The sequence below is a fragment of the Chelon labrosus genome, assembly GCF_963514085.1.
Source record: "Chelon labrosus genome assembly, chromosome: 10".
In the NCBI taxonomy this organism is placed as follows: domain Eukaryota; kingdom Metazoa; phylum Chordata; class Actinopteri; order Mugiliformes; family Mugilidae; genus Chelon; species Chelon labrosus.
The window spans coordinates 5,522,193-5,547,105 of record NC_140360.1 but is presented as its reverse complement, the minus strand read 5'-3'; the positions used below and the strand labels follow the sequence as shown (position 1 = coordinate 5,547,105).

The window sequence follows — 24,913 nt, the reverse complement described above, 5'->3', positions numbered from 1 at the left end:
TTCTTGAAACCTATCATGGCTTCCTTTTATCTTGTTTTGATTTTTTTTTTTTGTCTCACAGACAGATCTCGAGGAGGAAGAGGAGCTAGAGAAAGGGGTAAAAACTTGCCCAACTCTCATAGTCACGGATTATTATTTTTTTTCTGTCATGGAGACAGAAGTCTGCAGAAGGACATTATGGGGCTGATGATACTCTGAACCCCTGAACCCACAACGAGGCTTGACAGACGCAGAGTTGCAGGTAAACCAACATGTTGCATGTCAGTGTTCCTTGTAGTGCCCATGTATCGGTGCCATCACTAACACTGTCTACACGGGTAATAGTGCTAGTGTAACAGCTGGCCAGACGGTTCGTAATGTGCCAGGCGTTGGCAAAGTGCCCGTCCTTCGTGAAAGCATTTGGTGTAATTAAAGCGTCATTAACCTCAATACCGTTCCCTCTGCTACCAGGCTGCTGCGTTCCTGTGACTGTCAGTTAAAGCAATATGAGAAAATAAGTTTGAGCTTTCACAATGACCACCTAATGTACATTAGGTGGGAAAAGAAAGGGAAACCTGGCACTTTGCTGTTTATGACACCTACCACTCATACTGAGACACACTGAATATGAACGTTTAGGTTTCAAATGCACGGAGACTCAAGTGACGATTTTAAGCGCCGACATAATATCTACACAGATGAGCCAATACAATAGAACCACAGCGAAGAAAATTAAAGCTCATTATCTCGTTACAGTGGAGCATGTAACGGTCGGGGGTATTTAGATTGTGATTAAACCTTGAAGTAAAGGTGATGAGTAAGCCAGAGCCTCTGGGAAATGGCAAGGCTTGAAGGGTGCTTCTAATCAGAGGTGGTGTTGTGATAACAAGTTACTGTCTCAGGAGCCTTAGTTTTAATTAAAGTATCTTTAACTATCTTGTCATGTAAATACCAACAAATTACCTTGTCAGGCTCCACAGGAACCCCAACAAAATTCAACCAGAGAATAAGAGCAGCCTGTTTTAAATCATAGAATCTTACTGTAAAGGATTTAATGTATTTTCTGCCTTGTTTGGGGACAGTTCAATTTAAATGATATCAACACAAGGATGTCCACCAATAAATCAACCGTAACCACATTATTACTGCATCTGTTGCAACAACCAACCAACAAAGAAAGAAATAAAGCATGCTAAACAAGCCTACAGTCAGACCCCAATGACAGTGACCTTTGTTTAAAGACCAAGCTCAGAAAAGTATTTAATCACGTGTTTATAAATTGAAGAAAATCGTAAGGTCAAGCATGCTACATATCATCTCAATATGATTATTTTAACCAATTGTAGTTTGGCTTAAGACCGAGAACTGTTCTCTGCAGATATCAGCACATTTCAGACTCCTGCACATCATGACTTTCTAACCCTCGCTACTCTATCACCCCACTAGCTCACGCCTTTGAAGTCCCTCTGCAAGGTTGAAAGATAACTGTCCAAGGACCGACTCCTCTCACCAAGAATAATCTTGCACTTTTAAAACATCCACACTTTGAATCTACCTTCACAAGGATCTTGCCCCTGAGCGCTTCCGGCGATGGCAGCTGTCCGGACTCGTCGGCTTTGATGCTGGACACGTCCAGTTTGTCGCCCAGGATCTCAGTCAGGTACTGGGCCATCTTCTTTTGCTGAGGGACACTGCAGTGGTTCTCTATGGACAGGATGACTGGGTAGCTGTGAGAATCACACATAACCAATGGGAGTTACAGAGCAGCAGAGTTTGGATAACATCAAAAGCATCTTTACGAACTCAGAATTTTCGATTAAAAAACAATGGCACTTGCAATTTGTGACAGAAATGTCACACTTTGTCTGAAAAGGAGTTACTCAGCCACTGAAGAACTACTTTTATTGTATTATTGTAATCATCATAGAAGAGCGTCATGTCTCATCATTAGGTCCAATGACTGACTTACAGATCTGAAATGAAATGGATGGAAGTCAATGGAAGTGGCAGGTTGAAATTGTGGCTTAACTTTGAATTTAACTTAATTTTTTGAATTTAATATAGTTATTTTGGCATCATATTAAGTTAAGAATTTAACTTGAGTCTTGCAAATCGAGACTTCTTTTTGCACCGTGAGTGACTAAAGTCTGTAACCATGGAAATCACCACAGAGTCAACAATTTTATTGAGAGACGTTCAAGGACATGATCATTGGAGAATATACCACTTATTTTTCTTCCAAAACTCCTGGGTTCTTTTAACGGTATGTTTTTTGGGGTCATTGTTCATCTGCAAGCGCTGATGCCTCACAGCAAGAAGGTCCTGGGTTTGAACCCATCGCCCTTTCTGTGTGGAGTTTGCATGTTCTCCCTGTGCTTGTGTACCGTCCAAAGACATGCTGGTTAGGTTCATTGGTGATTCTAAATTGGCCGTAGGTGTGAGTGTGAATGGTTGTCTGTCTCTCTGTGTTAGCCCTGAGATAGACTGGAGACCTGTCCAGGGTGTACCCCGCTTCTCATCCAATGACAGCTGGGATAGGCTCCAGCCCCCCCATGACCCTTCAGAGGACAAGCGGTTGCAGAAAATGAATGAATGAATGTTCATCTGCACCACCAGTTGGGGGAGCATCTTAGTCAAACATCCCTGGACCAGGTCCCTTCTTTCTTGCCTTCCAAACAATACATCTTATTTTGAGCACAGGTCCTTAGGTCCTCCAAAATATCACAGTTATTGCACTTGAACTTTAACATTTCAGACAATAAAACCTGAAATTAACTTCTCTGTAGCCTGAAGAAATTTGGAGAGAACCTTCAAGTGTAGGGCTCACGTTTGAATCTAATTTTATTTTGAAGGTTAAGATAAAAAAAGACAGATTTTCTCTTGCTCTCGTTTTCCATTTGAATAATTAGCCTAATAGGAATAATAAATGGTTATTGTTTAATATGTCAGCATTTAATGATAATAAAAACATCATCATCAGGGAGAGATTAACCCATACTTAAAGGGCACTGGCTCAGAATCCCTGTAATAGCAAATATAAATGTCACTAAGGTTTAGGAAACTCAGGAATCTTTTTTTATGACATGGCTCAAAGAGTCATTAGTGTAAAGCCTCTTCAGTCGATACTCGATCACCACTTACACACAAATATGTCACAGCTTAAACACGCTCTCCGAGAGGAAGACGCTTAAATGCTCTGTGGGGTATTGGTAATCTGTTCCACTTGGCTCTAACACATTTAGTAATGGCATGTCCGGAGATGAATGTTAACATGCTAATCAAGCTAAAGCATGAAGTATCTGGAGTCCAGCACGTGGAACAATCCTTAAAAATAGCTGCTTTGATCAGCACACTATTCATTCATAAAATACTGGCTGTGACAATACCCTTTCAGCCAGATGAAAGCTTTTCATGCACACTCTGTCCGTGACAACCCTTCGCAAAACCAGTTTTTATTCAGCAACCTCCGGAAAATGTGACTGCTCTTTGATGCTGAATGCACTCTTTCAACCTGACTCCCTTTTAGCCTATTATCTGATAGAATATGTCCACTGTTATGTTATTATTATTTTTTTTTAATACAGTGAGGGTGAACACAAAGCAAGTGTTTCTCCTTCATTTTACTTGAGGAGACGGGATCTAAAAATAGAGCTTTTCTCTGCATCCTCCAGATTGTGCGCATGTCAATGGAATTATCACCTTCTGATGCTAATGTCTGTGTGTGGTTTAGTTTCTGTGTGAGGGTGCACAGGTGTGAGGAGGATTTTATTTTAGAGGTTTGTTTAAAACATAATGTGTAAAATAAAGATATATAACCTGTGGCCAGAATATATGCATTTTTATCATTGATGTGAAATTATGCACACTGAGAAAATGTGGCACAACATGGCATTATAAGAACAGTCATGAGGCGTCTTTCAAGTGTCAAGAGGCTGACAAGAACATTAAGTAGGCTGCAGCTCTTTCTAGCAAGTACTGATGTCTCTCTACTACCACTACTACTACTACCGTCAGTGTTTCCCACACAATGTTAATACTATGGTGGCTCGGCAGGGTCTCATTTACTCTGCCATGGTCTCAGAGCGAATCGGAAAATTTTTGCACATTTCAAACAACGTTGTGTTTGCGTTGTTTTTCCTGTTGCTTCCCCTCCCCCGATGCTCTCCCTCCCCTCCCCCCAGACTCTCCACACCAGTTGCTCACCTACTCTGTTCTGAATTTAACCTGATGGAGAAAACGGCTCGGTCAACTCACGTAGCTTGTGAAGCTATTTGTGTTGTTCACTAATAAAGATTTACGTTACGGCCACCTTTTAAAACCTGATGTTTGTGCTCTTGATTTTTTTAGACCATGGAGATTTACAGTTATTTAAAGAGAGTTGGCCAAAACCCGAAGTCAACGACTCCAGACGTAGCGTGAACTACTAGCCTAACTTTATAAGAGCTACGTAGAAAAGTTAGATTGAAAGTCAGGTGTTTACAATATTTTGATTTAATCATCTGCTGCCATTTGTCGCTAAATCCAATATCTGCGTTATTACGGTAATTTAAAGACGGACGGATACAAAGCGCCTGATCTTAGTCTATGTGCCATATACTGTATAAAAAAAATGAAATTTTGTGGGAGACGCTCAGTCTAATTTCATGACAAAACATCAAAGCACACCCAAATTAACAAAAGAGTGGCTTCAGAATAATGTTTTTGGAATTGCCCAGCCAGAGCTAAGGGATAAATTCTATTCAGCAAACCGAAGACGGCTGTGCACTAACCAGATCACCAGACAGATCATCACAAAACCTGCCGTTTTAAGAGGGCTGTATGCTGTGCACTTTTTATATCCACCGACAGACTAATCCAGGTTGATGGTGGAAGCAGGCAGAGCCTCTGTTGCTGCAGTGCGACGAGCTTGCGTTTAAGTTCTTCCTTTACACCATATCCTTGTTAATGGGGCTCTCCTCGATGATGGATGATCCCGTGTGTCTCGGTTGTGGCTATGGGTTATAATGATTTCAGCCTAATTTCTGAGAAATTACATATGTTTTGCCGGCTGGGATTAAATACCACAATACCCAGGAGATAAGGGGGGCATCACTAAGGAGAAGAAGCCATAAAATGTAGTCGCAGGTGAAGAAAAATGAATGGACGTAGCTTTTCCTGCTACCCTATCGCCATATTAGGGCTGTCACCTTTATTTCTTTCTGCTTTTTCAGAGTGCACACTGCATGGCCACAAGGTAAAACAATTTCACCCTCTTAGATTTTGCGGTTAGAGTATGAACAAATAAAAAGTGATCTTTCTAATGTTTGGCTTCAATTATAGCATCATTCAGTATCTGAGTGGTTAAGCCTCTGTTTATCCAGTGCCGTTTCATATTCCATGGGGATTTAAATTAAATTAAAATATGCATATGAACATGAATGAACTGCTTAAATGTACCCATGTCTTATCAGATGTGCTAATAACAATTGTGTGTGTGTGTGTGTGTGGGTGTGTGTGTGTGTGTGTTTGTGCACAAACTTACTCATTTTTGACAAAGGCGTACTTATTGATGGCCTCAATGACGTCTTTGAAGAGGATCTTGGAGGTTAGAGTGTAGCCGTGGTGGACGATGGGCTCGCCGTCTTGTCCGTCCCAGCAGTCCACTGCAGATAGCAGAGAGGAGACAGTATCAGCAGGACTGTCACTAGGAAACTAACTCAAATGAATCCCCCCGAGAGTTTGTGTGTGTGTGACCGTGCTCCACATGTCCACGCTGACCTTCAACACAGCGACACCCGGCCTGCAGCACCCAGGCGTACATGTCGACCCTGGACTGCGACATCAGCTGGTCGCCCATCAGGTAGGTGTTGTGTGACGAGGCGATGAAGTAGTTGCAGAGCGGCTGGTTCATGTCCTGGTTCACGTTGTAGTGTTCTGGGTTGAATATATCCCCCGCTGGACTGCGCATGAAATTTGTAAAACCTAGAGGAAAGTTAGACAGATATGTTTTTCTGTAATGTTTCTGCGAAACTGCTTTTGGCTCCAACCTTAGCTTAAAAATATGGAATCCAAATTACATTTCTTGATTATTTTTTTATTATTTCTCATTCATTTTTTTTCTCCTTTGGTTTCTTGGGGGGCAGGGGGTCTGGTATCAAACCGGGCATTCATTTGCAACCATTTGTGCCCCTGTGGATTTCACACATCACCACCTGAAGGTCATCAACTATTGCATAAAAGTTGGAGAAAAGGAAAAGAGAGTGTCGAGAAGTTTTGCGAGAATACAGAAGCAACTCGATCGCAAGGAGAAGCCATTCAGTTTAGAACATGGAAAAATTAAGGGAGAAGAGTACAATATATGAAAGTGAAAACAATGTTGTGGTTTGTGCAAAGTATTTGGTCAAATTCATCTAGAAAAATTGCAGGACTTGTAAGCCAGGTCAAGAACTGTCATTAGGAGTTCTCTAGGACGACAGTGACAGAGCTGATAGAATAAAATCCTTGAAACTTGTGACAGCATTGGGAAAAAAACATAGGTTAGGTGATGCAGACAAAGGAGGGAATCTATAAAATGATGTTAAACATTTTCACACAGACTCATTTCAAAAGTTATTATGAAACTAGATGATCGCAAGTGATCATGGAGGGCTCCATGCCGTGGGAAAGTCGGTCCGAGTGGGACGCAGAGGCATAAGCTGGCCGGACACGGCCTGAAAGGAGGCAAAGTGTCTGCGGAGGAATCCTTTGGCTGACAAGTGAATGAGAGTCAGGCGGGTCGGAGGCAATGGAATTTGGTGAGCTTGTAAGGAGTCCTCCACAGATGGTACTGCCTTAGCTGGATTGTAGAGGGAATCGTAGGTTTTAGCAGATTGGAAATGGCCTAAAAGGGGGTCAAGTGTCTGTAGGGGAAAGTTGTGTCCGCCAAATGAATAATAAGACACAGGCCCTAAATTTGTAAGTGTCAGCTGTAGCGCCATGTATAGAATGAATGGGATGGACTTGTAAGGAGTCATCCGCAGTTTATGTTTGTCATGTGTCGTGCAGTTTTCTAGGCTGGTTTGTGAGACATTAACGTGTTTACTTCTGTTTGTGTCAAGATCAAGAATGCAGACAATAGTGTTTGTGAATGAGTGAAGCAGGTTTTCAGTGAGTGTTGGCATCAGAGCTATGTAGCTGATTGCAACAGTGTTTACAAAGACGGCCGACCATTGGTGTCATTAGCATTTTTATTCAGGGTGTGAGTGTCTTGAGCAAGAATGAAATTCAGGGTGTTTCAACTGTTGGTCAGTGTTTTTATATGTTAAATAGCTTTTATCATGAGGAAGCAGAATTTGTGGGACTGGTTTGTTTAGCAGACAGTTTGTTTAGTGTGTTTTTATGTCTGTTATGAAGTTGATTTTAATTATATATTTGGTTGTGGGATTTGGTAGTCATAGTTTAATTTAAAATCATCAGTAAAAAAATGTTGTGTTACATCAAGTGGCATCTTCATGTTAAAACGTGAAGAAATGTAGGAAATGTTGTGATTAAGCAATAAATGTGTGTTAGTGTATATGGTAGCGGTGGGATTTAGGGCACGTTTTGTTCCTAATATTTTGGTAAGACAACATGGAAAGCTTGTTTTTTTTTTTCATCAACATTCCTACAAATCATTGTAGGAATGTTGATTTCTTTGACAGAAATAATTCACATTTGATCAAAGCAGACATGGTGGTATGTGTAAAATTTGTTAATTATAAATTTGTAGTTGCCGAGTTCTTTTTGGCTTAGTGGGGTGAGGCAAATTGGAGGGAACAGAGAATTAGTGCAATGATGAAACTTTTTTTTGTAAGGAAAATGTAGGAAATATTTTACTATAATGTGAATTTATCCTGTGGTTTTGATGTAAAAATGTATTTTGTGAAAAATATGACCATGAAATGTAATTTGTAGATCAGTAGCTGTGGTTAGTCCATATCATTAGCAATGGAGAGGGTGGGGTTTAGGATCTTAGTACCACCTTCTCAACAGTTGCTTTAAAATGTGTGGGTGTGGACTGTTACAAGTAGTTACCACTTTGGCTGGTGTTGCAGTTCAAAACTTTGTTTCGGTTGCAGTTGATTTGGTCATTTCTGCGGGAATTTTGTGGTTGGCTTGATTAGTTTGATTTGTCCCGGTTGGATTATTTTCAATTTATTTATTTATTTTTTTTTCATTTGCCATTTCACAAAGCTCCTTGAGGTAAGTGTCTTTTGTTTACTTAAAAATCTGCTGTGTCGTGTTGTTTTAGGTGATAAACTCTTATCATTACTTAAGTAATTACTAAAGTAATGATAAAAGTTTATTTCTGTTTAACAACATGTCAGTTGTACAATGTGTTATGTTGATCCTTGTGGTATAGATGATAGTTAGAAAATTATAACCATGTACTACTGTTTTTGATAGTTTTGTGTTAGATTGTAGATCGCAATAAGAACATGATTAACTATTATATCATTTAGTTTTTAAGTCAGTTAGTAGGTTTGTTTTTTGTTAAGAGTATTTTGATAGACCTGATTGAAACTGGTCAAGTTTGGCCAGAGTATCAGTGTAGGTTAATGGCCTCTTTGTTAATCACACAGCCATTCAGTCAAATTGCATATATTGCTAACCAGATTGTTGACCACTGTTACAGCAGTGAAAGTTTTTAAGTTGTTTTCGAAGCTGATTTTAAATATACATTGGGTTGTGGCATTTGGTTATCATTGTTTATTTTTAAATAGTAGAAATGTTGTGTTGACTATTGTCAGTAATAGGAGTTGTAAACAACAGGGAAACTGGCTTGATCAAGAACGTAGACAATAGTGTCTCTGCAGTGAGCCAGTTAATTCATATGTAAAATGTTGGTAGAATGAGTGAAGCAGGTTTTGAGTGAGTGTTTGCATCAGAGCTATTTAGCCGAGTGTCGCAGTGTTAACGGAGATGGCTGACCATTGTTGTCATTAGCATTTTTATTCAGTGTGTGAGTGTCTTGAGCAAGAATCAAATGTATGGTGTTTCAGCTGTTGGTCAGTGTTTTTATATGTTAACAGGTTTTAATCATGAGGCAGCAGAATTTGTGGGACTGGTTCTTTATGTTTTTTATGTTTACATTTTAAAGTGGTTCTTGAAGTGGATATTAATCATATATTTGGTTGTGGGATTTGGTTATTATTGCTTATTTTTGAAATCCAAAGCTAGTTCTTTTATATATATATATATATAATTGTGATCATATTTTTTGTCACTGTTTCAGATGCCACGTGGAAAGGGATATCGACGATCTCAAGCAGCTAAGAGGAGGATGGCTGCTCGCCTGGCCTTGAGGGTTGAGCCTCAACAACCTTGCAGCAGTTCTTCTGCAGGTAGGTTGTCAGCAGATGTTGTGTGTGTGTGCTCATGATATATATCTTTGACATGTACCGATTGTTTTACTTTGTGTTATTTTACCCAACAGGGAACTAGTGGTTCTGACGTGTCCTTATTGTAATTGTACATTTGTTTGTTTGTCTGATTAAATAGGACAGGGTACAGGGTACCGTCATACATCGAAGAGATGGCCAGTTTCAGCTTTTAGTGGGAAACAGCGCAAGCTGGTTGTTCCACCACCATCTCCTGACAAGAAGGTATGTCTAATCTTTTATGTGAAACAAATGGTTGTGAAAAAGTTGATTGTAAATACGGTGATTGTAAATGCTATTTATGTTTTTTTTCCCCTACAGTTTGTTCTGATTGTTGGAGATTCCCATCTACGCAACGCTGTTGATGGTTTTGTGAGGATGCCAGAGGGCGGACTGTCTGTTGGGTTTCTGTCAGTACCTGGGGCCACTGCAGCTGATTTGAGGACCGAAGTGATGAATGTTCATTTGCCTCAAGTCCCCGAAACAGTGTGTTTGTTGGCTCCCAGCAACAACCTGACATCCAGCAGAACCATCAGCGAGGCTGCAGCAGACTTTGAGAAACTTCTGACTACTGTCTGCAGCTGCTGGCCTAACGTATGTCAGAGAGTATGCTTCTGGTTTTGTGAAATGTTCATTGATTGGAGGAATATGGATATAGCCTATATGCAGTACAGTGATGGTGATGGTTGTTTCCAACAGGTGTTTGTGCTTGATTTTCCTCCACGACTCAACATCAACATGGTTCAGCAGGAGTTCTTGCGAAATGACTATCATCGTGTTGCAGCGCGAATGGGTATGTTGCATATATGTTAAACTAACAGCATACTTTTTTTTTCATAAACAAGTTAAAATGTTCCATGACAGTAGGTGTAATTTGTGTCTGTATGTATGACTTTCTCCAGGTGTGAAGTATTTGTCTGTGGCTGAACACTTCCCTGTAAAGCAACGAGATTTGTGGAGCAGAGATGGAGTAAGTAGAATGTATAACAAGATTGATCAATGTTGAACATTTATTGATAGTGAAGTGTTTTGTATTAATTAAGTTAACATGCTATCTTACAGGTACATTTGAGTGATGCCGAGGGAATGAGCGTTCTTGTGGACTTGTTTTGGAGTGGTGCTTATCAGCAACTACCCACTCCTGAACCAGAGCCACAAGTGTCCCCCAAAACATCACCAGCTGTACATCGACGTAGTCCAACTGTTGTGGTGAAGGGAGAGGCACATGTGCCACGTACAACAAACCCATATGAGTGGGCACATGTCGGACGAGGCAAGAAGGTAATGGGATTAACACATTTGTTGATGTCAATGAAGGCTATTGTAATATAATGACAACCATTATAACAATGCTCATGATGTGAAATGGCATAATAGATACTTTAACTAAGGTTATGTTATTGCTTTGCAGAGAAGTTTTCCATGTGAACAAGAGCACGGCGCTGCTGAAGCCAAAAAATCCCTGCTACATCAAGAGGTTTGTGAATGTTCTTTTATGACATATTTTGTACATGTTATGGCCGTGACATGATGAAACAATGCATGTATTGTTACATATTTTTTATTTTACAGGTGCCTTCAACACCACTGGTTTTGAAAGCGTGTTCAGTTGTACTGAATCCTGTTCGCTTCAGCACTGCAATGTTGAAGGCCATGGATCAAGTTGTCCCAGCTGATCTTTCTCTCTCTGGAGGCACAGTTGTACATGACTCCAGAAAGGTAATTAGGTTGTTGTTTTGTATGTTTGTTTGTATTTTTCACAACCATGATTGTGTTGGTTGAAGGTACTGATAGTGTGTATAATTTAGAACTGTCTCTGTGTTTTATTTCCATTAGAAATGCAATGGAAGACGAGGTCTACAAGTTGAGGATTGTAAAAGGAAATCTTCTGCTCAGGAGGTTTGTGTTTTGACTGAAAAATATGTATTTCAACAAGTGATATTAGTTTTAAATGGTTGTTTGTTTGTTTTTAAGGTCACGTGTATTAGTCTTATAGGTTTTTAAAGTTCTGTGTATTTTTTTTTCTTTCAGGCAACGCCTACACAGCCTACTTCAGACATGCCTTCAGAGACACCTTGTGACAGTGTCGTGGTTGCAAGAAGAGAGACAAGAAGAGGCGTTGTTTCAAAAAAGCAAGATGAGCACAAAATAATGAAGTCTACCAGAAAGGTAATGTGTACATTATCACAAAAGCTTTGTATGTGGTGTTCGTATTGCTATATATCTGTTTTTTTTTTTTTTTCAGTGTCATCATCATGGTTTAGTAAAAAGTGACCATGCACTTACGTATGTTTTCCTTCTCAGGTTTGCAGTGTTGACAAGATAGCAGTTGAATCCACGGTAGACACTGATGATGCAGTTGATGTAAGAGCTTTTATTTGTATATTTATAATAATTTTTATATTAATTATTCAGGGAATTTGTCAGTGTTCATGTAAAAAGTTACTATGTACTGAAGTGCGATTTTTTTCCCCTCAGGCATGTATATTTCTATATATATTTTATATCGTGTACTGGCCAAAGGTATGTTAAATAATACCATGTTCATATGTGATTTTTTTTTTTCTCTCAGGACTGCACTGTTAAGGAGATGGCATCTGAACACAAGCTTGTCGTTGATGTTGCAGTGGATGTAAGAGCTTTTATTGATATATTTATTAGTGATAATTATACAGGTTAATCATTGTTTGTCATTGTTTATGTATAAAGTTACTATGTATGATTTTTTTTCCTCAGGCTTGCAATGTTGAGGAGATGGCAGCTCAATCAAAGCTTGTCACTGAGGATGCAGATGATGTAAGTGCTCATGCTGATATTTTTACATGCTTGTTTTAATTTGTTTTTTTGTGTAAAGTAATGTTAACTGATGAGTGTTTTTTTCTCTTCTTCTTGGGATTGCATTGTTAAGGAGATGGAATCTGAATTCAAACTTGTCGTTGACGATGCAGTTGATCTAAGTGCTTGTGTTGATCTGTTTACGCATAATAATAAGTGTTTTGTTCAATTGGCATGGTTTATGTAATATGTTATGTAATGTATCATATTTGTATTTTAACAGGGCTGTGATGTTGAGGACATGGCATGTGAATCCATGAGTGACACTGAAGATGCATCTGATGTCAGCACTGATTCAGCGTCCTCCTCGAACGTAAGCTCCAATTTCTGCTCTTCTTTTGTCAAGGGATCATTTCATCAAGGTGATCCACGTTTCGGATGTAATAGCGATAAGCAGTCCGCAGCGAATAGCATCACAGCAGTCATGGTTAATGCTGTTAAAACAGCGCAAACCTGGTCATCAGATGACCTTGATAATATTTTGGAGAACGGCAATGCCTTGTACAGCCGAATGAGACAACAAAAAACTGACAAACTACCAACAACGCATGCGTTGGATAACAAAACGTTTTGTTTAGAATATTTAGAGTCCTGTGATGGAGAGGTTGATTTTGAAACGCATGGCAGTAATTTACAGGATGTAGCTACGCCTTTGTATGTAGCTCTAGAACGTGCGTTGTTTGACGCAGAAGCTTGTTTGGTTAACATCAGCAGCAACATATTCACTGTATTTAAACAAGGAACTGAGTATGCCATATTTGATTCGCATTCAAGAAATAATGCAGGTGTTTGTGCATCTGATGGGACAAGTATTGTGGCATGTTATGATGATATAAACATGATGTTTGCACATGTCACAAGGCTCTTTTGTTCCTTGTGTAGTGGTGGTAGCAAGCGCTTTGAAGTGACTGGTGTCACAGCATTTGTGGTTGATGAACATACTAGTTGTTCAGAAAAACTTTTTACTGTGACAGACGGTGACAATGTGCCAGAGGTCAAGGGTTGTGTTGGTGTACTGACAGAAATGGATGATTTGTCAGGTAGTTGTGGTGATGGTGACTTTAGTGCAACAAAACAGAACTCTGATGGTGCAGTGTTTGGCTCTGCAAACACATGTGATGACACACAAACCACATATTTGTTCAGCCCAGTCACATCACAAGAAATGCAAAAGTTCTGTACAAAACATAATGTAGTCCATGCATCACATTATTCTACTTCAACAACCCAGCTGAGTGCTGTTGGTTTAAATGAACCATGTCAAACAGAGGCTATCGTAGGCGACGGAAACTGCTTCTTTAGAGCATTAAGCTTCTCAATTAGTGGAACGGAAATTAATCACAGGAAAATTCGGCTAGCCGTAGTAAAACACATCCAAACACAGTCACAGAAATTTGTAACATATCTTCGAGATGGTTATTGTTCTGTAGATGATTACATAAAACGCTCACGAATGCAATATGTCGGAGTATGGGCCACTGAAATAGAAATACTGGCTGCGTCAGATCTGTGTTGTAAGCCTATTTTTATTTTTAGCAGGAAGAAATGGTTACGATTTTGTTTGCCATGCCATGACATCAACATAGGTAAAAGAGGCATTTACCTGTATCACAAAAATGAACGCCACTTTGAAGTCGTTTCATGTGTAAAAGACAAACAATCTGCAACGTGTGCAAAATTTTGCAGCATTGTGACCAAAGTGAACATCCGATGCCGTACATTAACAAGCAATGACAAGGCCAAGAGAGCATACAAATTCAATGATTATGTTAGACGTTCTAAATTAGCAAGAGAGAGTAAACGTCATAAAGAAGATAAAGATAATAGGGAGACCAAAAAACAGCACACTAATGAAAAATATAGCGAAAAAGAGGACTTTCGCAATGCGGCTAGAGCCTACAGGAAACGAAAATATCAAGAAGATGAAAACTTTCGGAACAAGGTTAAAGCCTACAGGAAACGAAAATATCAAGAAGATGAAAACTTTCGTAACAAGCTTAAAGCCTACAGGAAACAAAGATATCAAAAAGATGAAAACTATCGTAACAAGGTTAAAGCCTACAGGAAACAAAAATATCATGAAGATGAAAACCATCGTAACAAGCTTAAAGCCTACAGGAACCAAAAATATCAAGAAAATGAAAACTTTCGTAACAGGGCTAAAGCCTACAGGAAACAAAAATATCAAGAAGATGCAAACTATCGCCGTAAGTATAAAGACTACAGCAAACAAAAATATCAAGAAGATGAAAACTTTCGTAACAAGGCTAAAGCCTACAGGAAACAAAAATATCTAGAAAAAAAGCAACTTCAACAAAACAAAAAAAATTGTGAATGAAACATTTCACACCCAAAAGAAGAAGAGCACAAATCAAAACAAAAATGGCAGACATTAATTATGCTGGTAAAGCATTTAAACAAAAGACAAGCAGTGGTCCCCATCACCGACGGTTACCTTCATACATGTCGTAACAGTTGTACATCAGATTGCAGTATTAAAGGAGAACTGCTGTTTTTTACAACCTGGGGCCTCATGTATGAAGGTTGCGTACGTACGCGCTCACGGAAAAGTCCAGATGTATCAAGAGTGAAATGTCCGGGAACTTGTACGCGCCTACGCCAACGACATGGCTGGTGTACGCTGGGTTCTACAGATGTTGATCCTTTGGCGACACTTAGAGGTGATGCCGGGAAACTGTCATAAATGTGAAAACTATTACTCTGACCGATCGGGACTGTGGCGGTCGACCCTGAGCAGAGCCATGCAAGCCATGTGGGACGGAATTATCGGCATGTCAGCCAGGTATATCAAATTCCCATACAATGCATCTGAACAGGTCAACATTAAAGAGCAATCTGCAGCGAGAGACGGTTTTCTGAATGTAATCGGAGCTATCGACTGCGCACACATTGCTATAAAAGTGCCATCGCATGAATTTGTAAATGTCAACAGGAAACATTTTCATTCGATCAATGTACAGATCATATGTGATGCGCAAATGCAAGTAACCAACATTGTGGCAGCGTGCCAAAGAGCACATTTTTGCACATCTCCACTCCAGTGAGTAGCGTCTCCAATTCACTTTCTGTGAAGTTCTTCTTTTTTCCCCGTCTTATTCATTCTTATGTTTTCGTTTTGTGATCGCGCAGAGACGGGAATCTCAGGTGCAGGGTCAATTTAAATATAATCTGCATATTTAAAAGCGGCGTGGACAGGGAGGGGTCGGGTACGCTCGATTGGAATGTACAAAGGAAAAATGCTTCTAAATGCTTCTAAATCTGAGCGTGCGCCACGTTTTAGAAGGAAATCCACGCAAGTCTTCGTACATGAGGCCCCTGGACCTTATTTCTGGCATAAAATACGATCGTTTACTCACCCATATAAGTTTTGTGTAATTTGTAGTCCTTCGGGAGATATTTAGATCTGCGTATATCCATATAGTGGGAGTGAATGGGGCACCGAAACGCAGCCTCTAAATAATGCATTATCTGCCTCGAAACTCTTTATTTCACCAATATTTTGTTATCGTATGCTAGTGCTATTCCCTGTTGAGTCTGGAGTTACCTGTTATCATCATCCGGATGATGTCTTCTGACCTGGATGATGTCATCTCTGAGTGCCGCGTGCATCCGCAATGGTTGGCTTGTTTAACTGCAATTTGCTACTGCTAGTTTTTTTGCAACATCGCTGAATATTTTTCCTATTCTGAGGTTGTGGACGAACCATAGCATTATTATATGGGTGAGTAAACAATCGTATTTTATGCCAGAAATAAGGTCCAGGTTGTAAAACAGTAGTTCCCCTTTAACAAAGATCCTAGAGGGACTCTGTCGATTTACTACACATGTCATGTCAAGCTTCTTAGCGATGTTATTCCTGCTGAAAGTGTTGTCAATTTGTATCTAGATCAGGTTGGATCAAGGTGAACAAACCTTCACCAGATTCTTGCAGACCTCATTAGAGGTCCATGCAATGAAGTATGCAAGATGGACCCCTAATGAGGTCTGCAAGAACCAAACCTCCATATGGATGCACAGCAGCTGCAAGAACGTTTAGAGTGGTGGTGCACTGCTCCACTGTGCAGCATGGAAGAGAATGCATTTACTTCTTTTTACTGCAGAAATCAGGGGGGGAGCTAACCATCACATACTAACCTTGTAATGTTTTGAACTTAAAACGCTAGACACTCTCACTAAGGAACTGAAAAGTCTAATAAAATCAGTTTAAACAGATGCACAGCAGACCAAACCTGTAAAACTATGAGCTCAAACGTAAACATTTTCACAATAACCACACTATGGTTAAGTGCCATGAGGTAATACTCTGAATAGCTGCTCAAGTATCACTGTTTCTGAGTGGACTTACCATCAATTCCCAAAACTCCTTGCTTCTGGTTTTCAGAGCACGGCTCAAATTTGTTGACAATATCCAGGCAATAGTCTTTGGTCACCTTGGTCATCTACAGAGTGAGGAAATGAATATCATTAAACAATACTGTATATATTTAAAAAAACAGAACAATGCTACACTTATTTTTCATAAAAATAACCCTGCTTTTCTGAATGAGATGCCTACATGGCTACATGCTGCAGGATCCAACTGTCTATCTGGTAGCTGCTCTTTAAAGAGATTGACACATATGGGAATCTGACCAATCGGGAGCGTTCTCTTTCACACTCTCATACTGCGTCAGTTTAAACCACGTCAGAGAACTGGGCTTTACGGGAGACATTGTGTTTACATCTTAGAAAGAAGCTTGTGCAGGGATGAGAGACTGCTGTGTAAAGAGTAACCGCAGACACACTCACTAGAGGTCAACACGTTTCCATTGATACTGTGGACTGACACCAAAAAAGCTCAGACACCTGGCAGCTGTCCAGACAAGTGACACACTTAAATTTGAACAAATATGAGTCGAGCACAATACAAACAGTATCTGACATTTCTTGTGTACTTTAAGTTGCAGAAGCAATGCGTTGTTACAACTAAATTACTGTAAATGAATCCCTGTGTTTACTGCATCTACTGAACGAACTAAACTACTGAGAGTTTGAAACAGCTATATTGACATGTAGGAAAATAATATCTGACCTGTTTTATTTTTTATCTTATTTTTATATCTATATTTCATTTTATTTTATTCTATTTTTTATTTTTAACAATGTTACACATATTTTTCTTTTTACTTGTGTTTTTTATTTTATTTTATTTTATCTTTTTTCTTGTTTTTTATTTTTATTGTATCTTATTTTTATATCTATATTTATATTTTATTTTATTCCATTTTTATTTTTTTAACAATCTTACACCTATTTTTCTTTTTACTAGAGTTTTATTATTTTATTTTATTTAGCTTTTTTCTTGTTTTTTATTTTTTTTATTTTTATAAAATAATATCTGCTCTCTCCTAAAGAAAGCAAGTGTTCAAAAATACTTTCAATACTTTGAATCGTTTTCTTTCTTTCTTTTTTTGTGTTTTATTTGAACTCTAACAGATGGGTAGAGAGAAAAGGCTGAGATATGTTTTAAAACATGCAGTATGATAATAATGGGACCATGGATGTTATGTTTAAACATACATATGCATTAGATTATATTCGCTTCTCTTCTTAAATGTGAGCTACTGTAACCAGTTTCCCTTTGCTGATAAATAAAATATTTTGTAAGCTGTGAAAACCCACACTTTTAACCTAACAAACTGGGTCTTACATATCTTTTGTTTTAAGATTGTTCCTCAGCAGCTTGTACTGATTTCTTTTGTGTGATGGAAAAAAACTGCAGGAGAACGTATTGCTGGATTAGGTCCAGAGAAGAGAAATCTGATGCCAGCTGTGGCTGCTACTGCACCCGCCTGGTATTAATGGCTAAATGCACCTGTGTTCAACATCTTGAAGGGTGATTTCATTTTCAGGAGATTTGCTGCTCAACCTGCAGCTGCCCATCAAGATAAATGTGCCAGAGCTCCATCCAGTTGTCCTACTTGCTTACAGACTGTGTTGGCACGACTCCAGAGTAGCAAGTATCGATCAGCAGTGGCCCAAATTAACTCTGTCATGGCTCAAAGATCAATCATGACTCTTTTGTGAGGAATGTCATGAGTTGCATATGTGTTTTGACAGAAACTATGCACAAAATTAAAAAAATAATTAGTTGAAGTGTTTGAAATATGTCATATGTAGTAGGTGACAAACAAGGAAATTCTAAGCACGCCAAACTACGCTGGACAAATCTCATTTTTATATTTATATTTTATTTTATTCTATTATTCTATCAATCTTATGCCTATTTTTCTTTTTACTAGTGGTTTTATTTTATTTTATTTATCTTTTTTCTTGTTTTTTTATTTTTATTTTTACATCTATATATTTTATTATATTATTTTTTTTAACAATCTTACACCTATTTTTCTTTTTACTAGTGGTTTTTATTTTCTTTTATTTATTTTATTTTTTATTTTTTATCTTATTTTAACATCTATATTTATATTTTATTTTATTCTATTTTTTATTTTGAAAAATGTAACATATTTTTCTTTTAGTGTTTTTTTCTTATTTTTGTATTATATCTTATTTTTTATTTTATTTTCAACAAACAATCTTACACCTATTTTTCTTTTTACTGGTGGTTTGGTTTTAAAGAGTGGATTTTATTTTACTTTTTATGCGCAACTGACCTACTACGCTCAAGCAATTTCCCTTGTGGATCAATAAAGTCCAAATCTCTCTGACGTACAATGTGTGGACCAACTTCTCGCTCTCGTCGCATGCAGACACAGCGTGTACCTTTTGCTCCGTCTCCATGAAGCGGGCCAGGTCGTCCTTGTCGAGGTGGTCTTTATAGTTACTGTAGGTGAGCATGAGGAGGTACAGATCCCGGCGGGTCGACATCATCTTGTAGAAGGAGCAGAACTCTTCAAAGCCCAGTGTTCCCTGGTTGTCATCCGTGTCTGCCTCCTACATACCGGGAACGAGAATAAGTTTTAGTTTGTCTACCGTTGGTGTCATTTCAAACCTCCCACACTTTTGACAAACTCAACATGCACCTGCAAGGCCTACAAATATGCTATTTAGACTTCAGTTTGCTGGTTTTCCAAGTTTATTTTACTGAAATCCAACTGGTGTCTGTATATTAGGCTTTATCATTTGAAAGATTCAGTTGTGATCTATGAATAATAAAAGACATGGCAGCCTGTTCAGCTTTATCAAAGAGAAGTACACTGTATGTGCTCCAGGTATATTTTTGTAAAAAGAATAAAGTCATGCGCTCTGTTCTCTGTCTGTTCTCTAGTATTTCTCTGCAGACGAGAGACCTTGAGTAAGACTAAATATTGATTTAGATGAAATAGCCAGCAAAAACTGGGGCCAAAGGAGTTTTTGCTAAATCTCAGATTTTAGTCTAAACTAGATAAATTAGTAAAGGTTTTAATTTATACATGAAACATGTTCTAAATTGGGACAGATGATCCAACTATGCAGACATACACTCACTCTCTTTACGCGTCAATAGAAATGTGTCCCTTTAAACTAAGTTGTATGGCGTTTTGTTAACATTTGCATTAACCAATGTAAGACCCGTTTGGCAATGAACTGTTTTCACCTCGTATTACAGTGATATGTTGGGTTTTGGGGTCGTCAGCCCATGAAAGCCAACGTTTGTGTCCTAGAATGAGGTCAATGAGAAGACTGCAGTCAGTCACGCCCCATAATCTGGGCTTAAGTTCATTAGGGCAGCCCTTAAACGCCTCCATATGCCGAGCAGCTCTGGAGACGGCCACTTCCTGGAGTGTTGACACCTGCACCAGTTGGAGCGTGGCTTCCGAGTTGCTCAGTGTACTATAAACATCAGGAGGAGAGGCGTCCCAAAGCTCCACTACAGATCCCAGTGTTCACATGGGGGAAGAAACTAATTTTGGACACTGATGCAAGCTTTGTTATTTGAGCCTATTTCGAGAACTCATTCTAGTTGCAGTAAATGTGGCCTGAGTGAGGAGACGCAGCTTGATTCACAAACAATATTTATAGAGAGACCCCTATAAATTTAACTGGACAATTTAACATATTCATAAAAGATGTCAATGTCCTTTACCTTCAAAAACACCTGGGCTACTCTGACAGTACATTTCGATTTTCACTATTAACTTGTACTGCGAATCAATCATCGTCCGACCATCTTCGCCTCATTTGACTGAACCTGAGCTGACAGTATATCCCTATACACTTCAGTTTGTCCATATCTGCCTCATTCATTCATTAAACATCAGTGATCCAGCGCTCGTAGGTGCATGCTCATACCATTAGAGCTCCTCCAGCATGTTTTGCAGAGGATGCCACGCTTTTCTTTATCCTGTCATTTTGGTACAAATTGGATCTTAGTTCAATCTGCCCCCAAGCAAAATACATGCAGGTTTAGAATTGGTCTGGCCATTTTATTTTAGAAGATGGGAGTCCAGTCTAGTACTCACATTATTGAAGTTTAATTTGCTTTTTTTTTTTTTTTTTGCACTGAGAGCTAATTTGAATGCACGTTGTAGGTTCACGTAAGCCGTTTCCAAATGTAGATGACACACTGGAATAAACTGCAAACCCTTTACCTGCTTGATAGAGGTAGAAATAGTGAAGGATGTAACAGCCTTTGAGTCTAATGTTTAATTAACTTTGGTCCCACTCTAAAGCTGAGAGTGCACATTAAGGCCATATTTATTGTTTGTAACTTTAAACAGTGTCCAAATATATAGACACACGGGGCCACATACAGCCCAGTTTGATGTCAAGGGGGCCAGACCAATAACATGATAGCATAATAGCATATTTACCTATAAATAACGACAACTCCAAATGTCTCCCTTTGTTTTAGTGCAAAGAAATACATTATGAAAATGTTTACATTTAATGACTGGACATTTCTTAAGAAAAAGAAATGCACTTTCTGTTTAGTTCTGGGTCTCAGCGTTGTGTTCTGTCCACAACTCTCACTAAATCTGTGTGAACCCTAGGAATAGCAATTCATTTCTTTGGAAAAATTGCAGTTAATGTCTATGTTATTTTTGCAATTTGCAAATTCATCCCGTGGGCCAGATTAGACCCTCTGGCGGGCCGGTTTTGGCCCCCGGGCAAACAATGTCTTATACATCATATGTTAAGTTAATCTTTTCAAGTAGCATCGTCCTGCAGGTCAGGCACCAGTGAGACACCTCCAGACACTGCTCCACAGAAACCTGCACCAAGTGCTGCTGTGTAATAGAAAAACTGTGAGAGAATGCATTGTTGGATGAGGTCCACCAAAGACAAATTTGATGCCAGCTGTGGCTGTTATTTCACCTGCAGCTAACTCCTTCAGACAACTGTCCCGCAGCTCAGTCCATTTGCTCTAGTCACAAACTGTGTGTTGGCACAACTCCAGGCCAGCCAGTATTGATCAGCAGTGGCCCAGTCGGCTGGTAATTACATTATTGTAAAGTCAAGTTCAGATTGTTTCAGGAATGATTTTATGTGTCTGACCAAAAGCAAAAAAAAAAAAAAAAAAGTAATAGGCTATGTAGTATGTGACAGTCAAGGACACTTCCACCACTCCTATGACAAATTTTGAGTTGTTCAGTTTAGGTTTGAAGTTTAATTGACTGAATATCTGTCCATCACTATGAGACCAGGCACAACTTTACTTAAAGTGACACTGAAAATGATTAGATGAGTTTCTTCCTGCTTTTCCCTTTTAAAGAACTCAAGTTAACGAACTTTTCTTGCCGTTTGATGATTCCATTTCCAACTAATTAGGACCACACCTACAGCTAGCACTAGACTTAGCCTTAGACGATTATTATTGATATTCAGGTATTAACAAAAGCGAACACAGAATGAAATTTCATTGCATTGGCTCAGCACCATCAATCAGTATTAAAATATACAGCAGAAGACTGGCAATGCATTAACTTGGGTATGATGATTACAAATACTCGATGAGGAATCCACTTCACATATAGCTGATTTATGGTGGCCCTGAAGGTCAAAACACAACGACATTACAGATTACAGAAAGTGTAGGGAAAACACTTCTTGCTTCTGATTGGACAGAACCCAACAGTGTAGCGTCATTTCCTGTTTCTACTCTGCTGTGTCCGTGCACGAGTTTTGGAAAGAATGAAAGAGGAGTTTAGGCATTGGTAGAGGAATATTGTGAAAGAGGACATACATGTAATGTCATTCTTGATATGTTTTCAACCCATCATAACATTAACATGTGCGTCGGGACCCTGAAAGCACGGCTGAAGGAGTTAGGACTGAGGAGACGGGGCAACTACGTCCTCATCGTGCGTCCCCTCGGCCTCTTCAAATAATACCAACGTCTTTTGGCAAGACATGCAGAAATGTGGCAACGACTCCTACGTCTTTCCACAATGTGGACAGTACATGTTGTCTGCTTTCAAAGCGCATCACAGTGTTTACACTTCCGCGTAGCTGACCATTCACAAAGCGTCATTTCTTGACTGGCAGCGAAACAACCATTCACATTAGCTTATATTTATCACGCGTTCTGTCCAATCAGAAACAAAAAATGTTGTGCCTACCCTTTCTGTAATCTGAAATGTTGTTTTTTGTGAAATGTCATTGTGTTTTCTGTATTGCTGTTGTGTTTTCTGAAAGCATTTGTTTAAACTTTGACATTAAGATGCATTAGTTTAGTGTCATGTGTATATACAAATAACTAGATTTAATTTCTGTTATGGAACATCAATAAAAAAAGATCCACGACACTGTATCCTCTTCCATTGAGACTATGCTATAATGCATCAAATCACTATCTGAACTTTTCCTCGTCGGAGTCGGATACCAGGAGCTCCCTGATGTAGTTTCCGTACCTTGAACATCTGTTTGACTTTTTGCCGGGGCAGGTTGACATTTAGCTTGTGCAGGAGCTGCAGGACCTCGCTGATGCTTAAGCTGCCGTCCCCATTCTTATCAGCCTCGGTGAAGGTCTGCTTCAGCCACGTGATGACGCATGTATTAAGGAAGGTCAGCACGAAGATTTGAGACATGTACACTTATCTGTGATGCAGCAGCTCTTGGTGGTTTGATATCAGAGCTAGAGGTGCAGCTAGGGGTAACTGTGGAAGATCAATTGGAGAATTACCTTCCTATTATCTTTTTAAGCACAATCTTGACTGAAATGGTCTTCTTTCAATTTTATTTATTATTTAAGTGTATTATCTTTACCTGAAACTGCATACATTATTTCATTTTTTAAATTCTACATGATATAACACATTACATACTACTACTGTAAGCCTGTTCGAGTAAAGGATATTGGTCACGTGTGCGTTGCCTCTTGGCCAGACTGTCCTCATCACTGATGCCCGCCATCAGGTACTTGAGGCCCGTGATCCATGTCCGCGCCTCCTCTCCGGTGCCTGTCACCAGGTCGAGGGACGCCATGTGTTCTCCGTAGTACAGGCTGAAGCAACAGTTGGGGTTAAAGCTGCCTTCTGCATGGCGCTGGAAGATCTCGGACTGTTTACCCTCACGCACCTCCCGGATCGAGTCAATGGAGACTGTCGGAGGAAAGAAGAAGTCAAGAACATTTACTTTAGAAAAAATCTGGAGATACTACCATTAGGACAGTATTACGTTCAAAAAAAGAATAAGCCTAGAACAAACTTGCTGTTCTCCAAACATAAGACTCACTTGTCCCATTGCGTGATTCTAAAATCTAGCTCAAGCCACCTTTGTGGATAGTGGCCGGTAGTGGATTGCTGAGGAGCTATGCAACTCTTTGTATCGTTTTGACTGCCATCACTTAGAGCTAGTGACTAACAGTGTGCCTACAGGAAATGCAGGCCCTACCCTGTTCCTGAAAAAGTCCAACATTCAACTAAGTGAATAATTTTCTTCAAATTCTGGAAACTTGAACGCATAGATGGTGTGACGGCATCACAGGGAGGAGCCAACTTAGTACAATGTTACTTTGAAGTCATTTACTTATGTCATAAACTTATGTCAGGGGTCATCAACTACATTTGTCCAAGGGCCAGAACTTTTCTCAGCAGACACCGTGAGTGCCAGATGCTCTCATAAAATAGAGGAAATATTGTATCCTAAGTAATATATTGTTATTTGATATGTTAGTTTTCCTTCCACATTTATGTTATTTTTTTAGCATTTGTCAGTGTTAATGGACTCATATCACCTGTACTGCAGCCGGCCACTAGGGGGCGATACTTTAAGCCGTACAATCCGATGTTAACAAAAATAGTGTTGGAAGAGAAACGTAACTTGTCTCATTAACCAAACACAAGTGTTTCAGTGTTGGGATTTTCTTGATTTGACTTTATTTGTATTTATTTGTTCACAGGCTACTTTAATTTGTGAAAAAATGACTTGCGAAACAGTAAATGAGTTAATGAGTTTATCGTGATCTTTGGTGTTTGTTTCATTTAATTAAAACAAATAAATAAATACAGGAACATATTTTTCCCTCCTCATTTCCTCATTAGGCTATTCCCGAATTCAGTAATATTCTGGGGGCCGGACACAAAGCTATGCTATATTATTAGATGTGACCTGCACTGACGTTCATTGACGTAGATTTTCTCCAAAGAGTGATGAGCCAGAGCAATCGTAACTAACAGGTTCAGTATAACTGAGTCTAATTTTGTACATTAGTTTACAGAAGAGCAACACTTCTCAAAAATCCATTTTCTTACCATTTAACCGACTGCTCTGGGGATAAT

The 24,913-nt window shown here is 39.1% G+C and overlaps 1 protein-coding gene across 1 annotated transcript in view; it reads right to left on the bottom strand.

Moving 5' to 3' along the window:
- Positions 1-24,913, bottom strand: part of plch2a (phospholipase C, eta 2a) — a gene marked incomplete at its 5' end in the record, with an annotated part of 59,631 nt that overhangs the window by 21,408 nt on the left and 13,310 nt on the right. Inside the window, 7 exons of the mRNA XM_084553349.1 lie at positions 1,535-1,706; positions 5,501-5,621; positions 5,737-5,940; positions 16,558-16,651; positions 18,975-19,145; positions 23,045-23,161; positions 23,472-23,734. Coding sequence (XP_084409475.1) covers positions 1,535-1,706; positions 5,501-5,621; positions 5,737-5,940; positions 16,558-16,651; positions 18,975-19,145; positions 23,045-23,161; positions 23,472-23,734 — 1,142 coding nt within the window. The remainder of the gene's footprint in view (positions 1-1,534; positions 1,707-5,500; positions 5,622-5,736; positions 5,941-16,557; positions 16,652-18,974; positions 19,146-23,044; positions 23,162-23,471; positions 23,735-24,913) is intronic.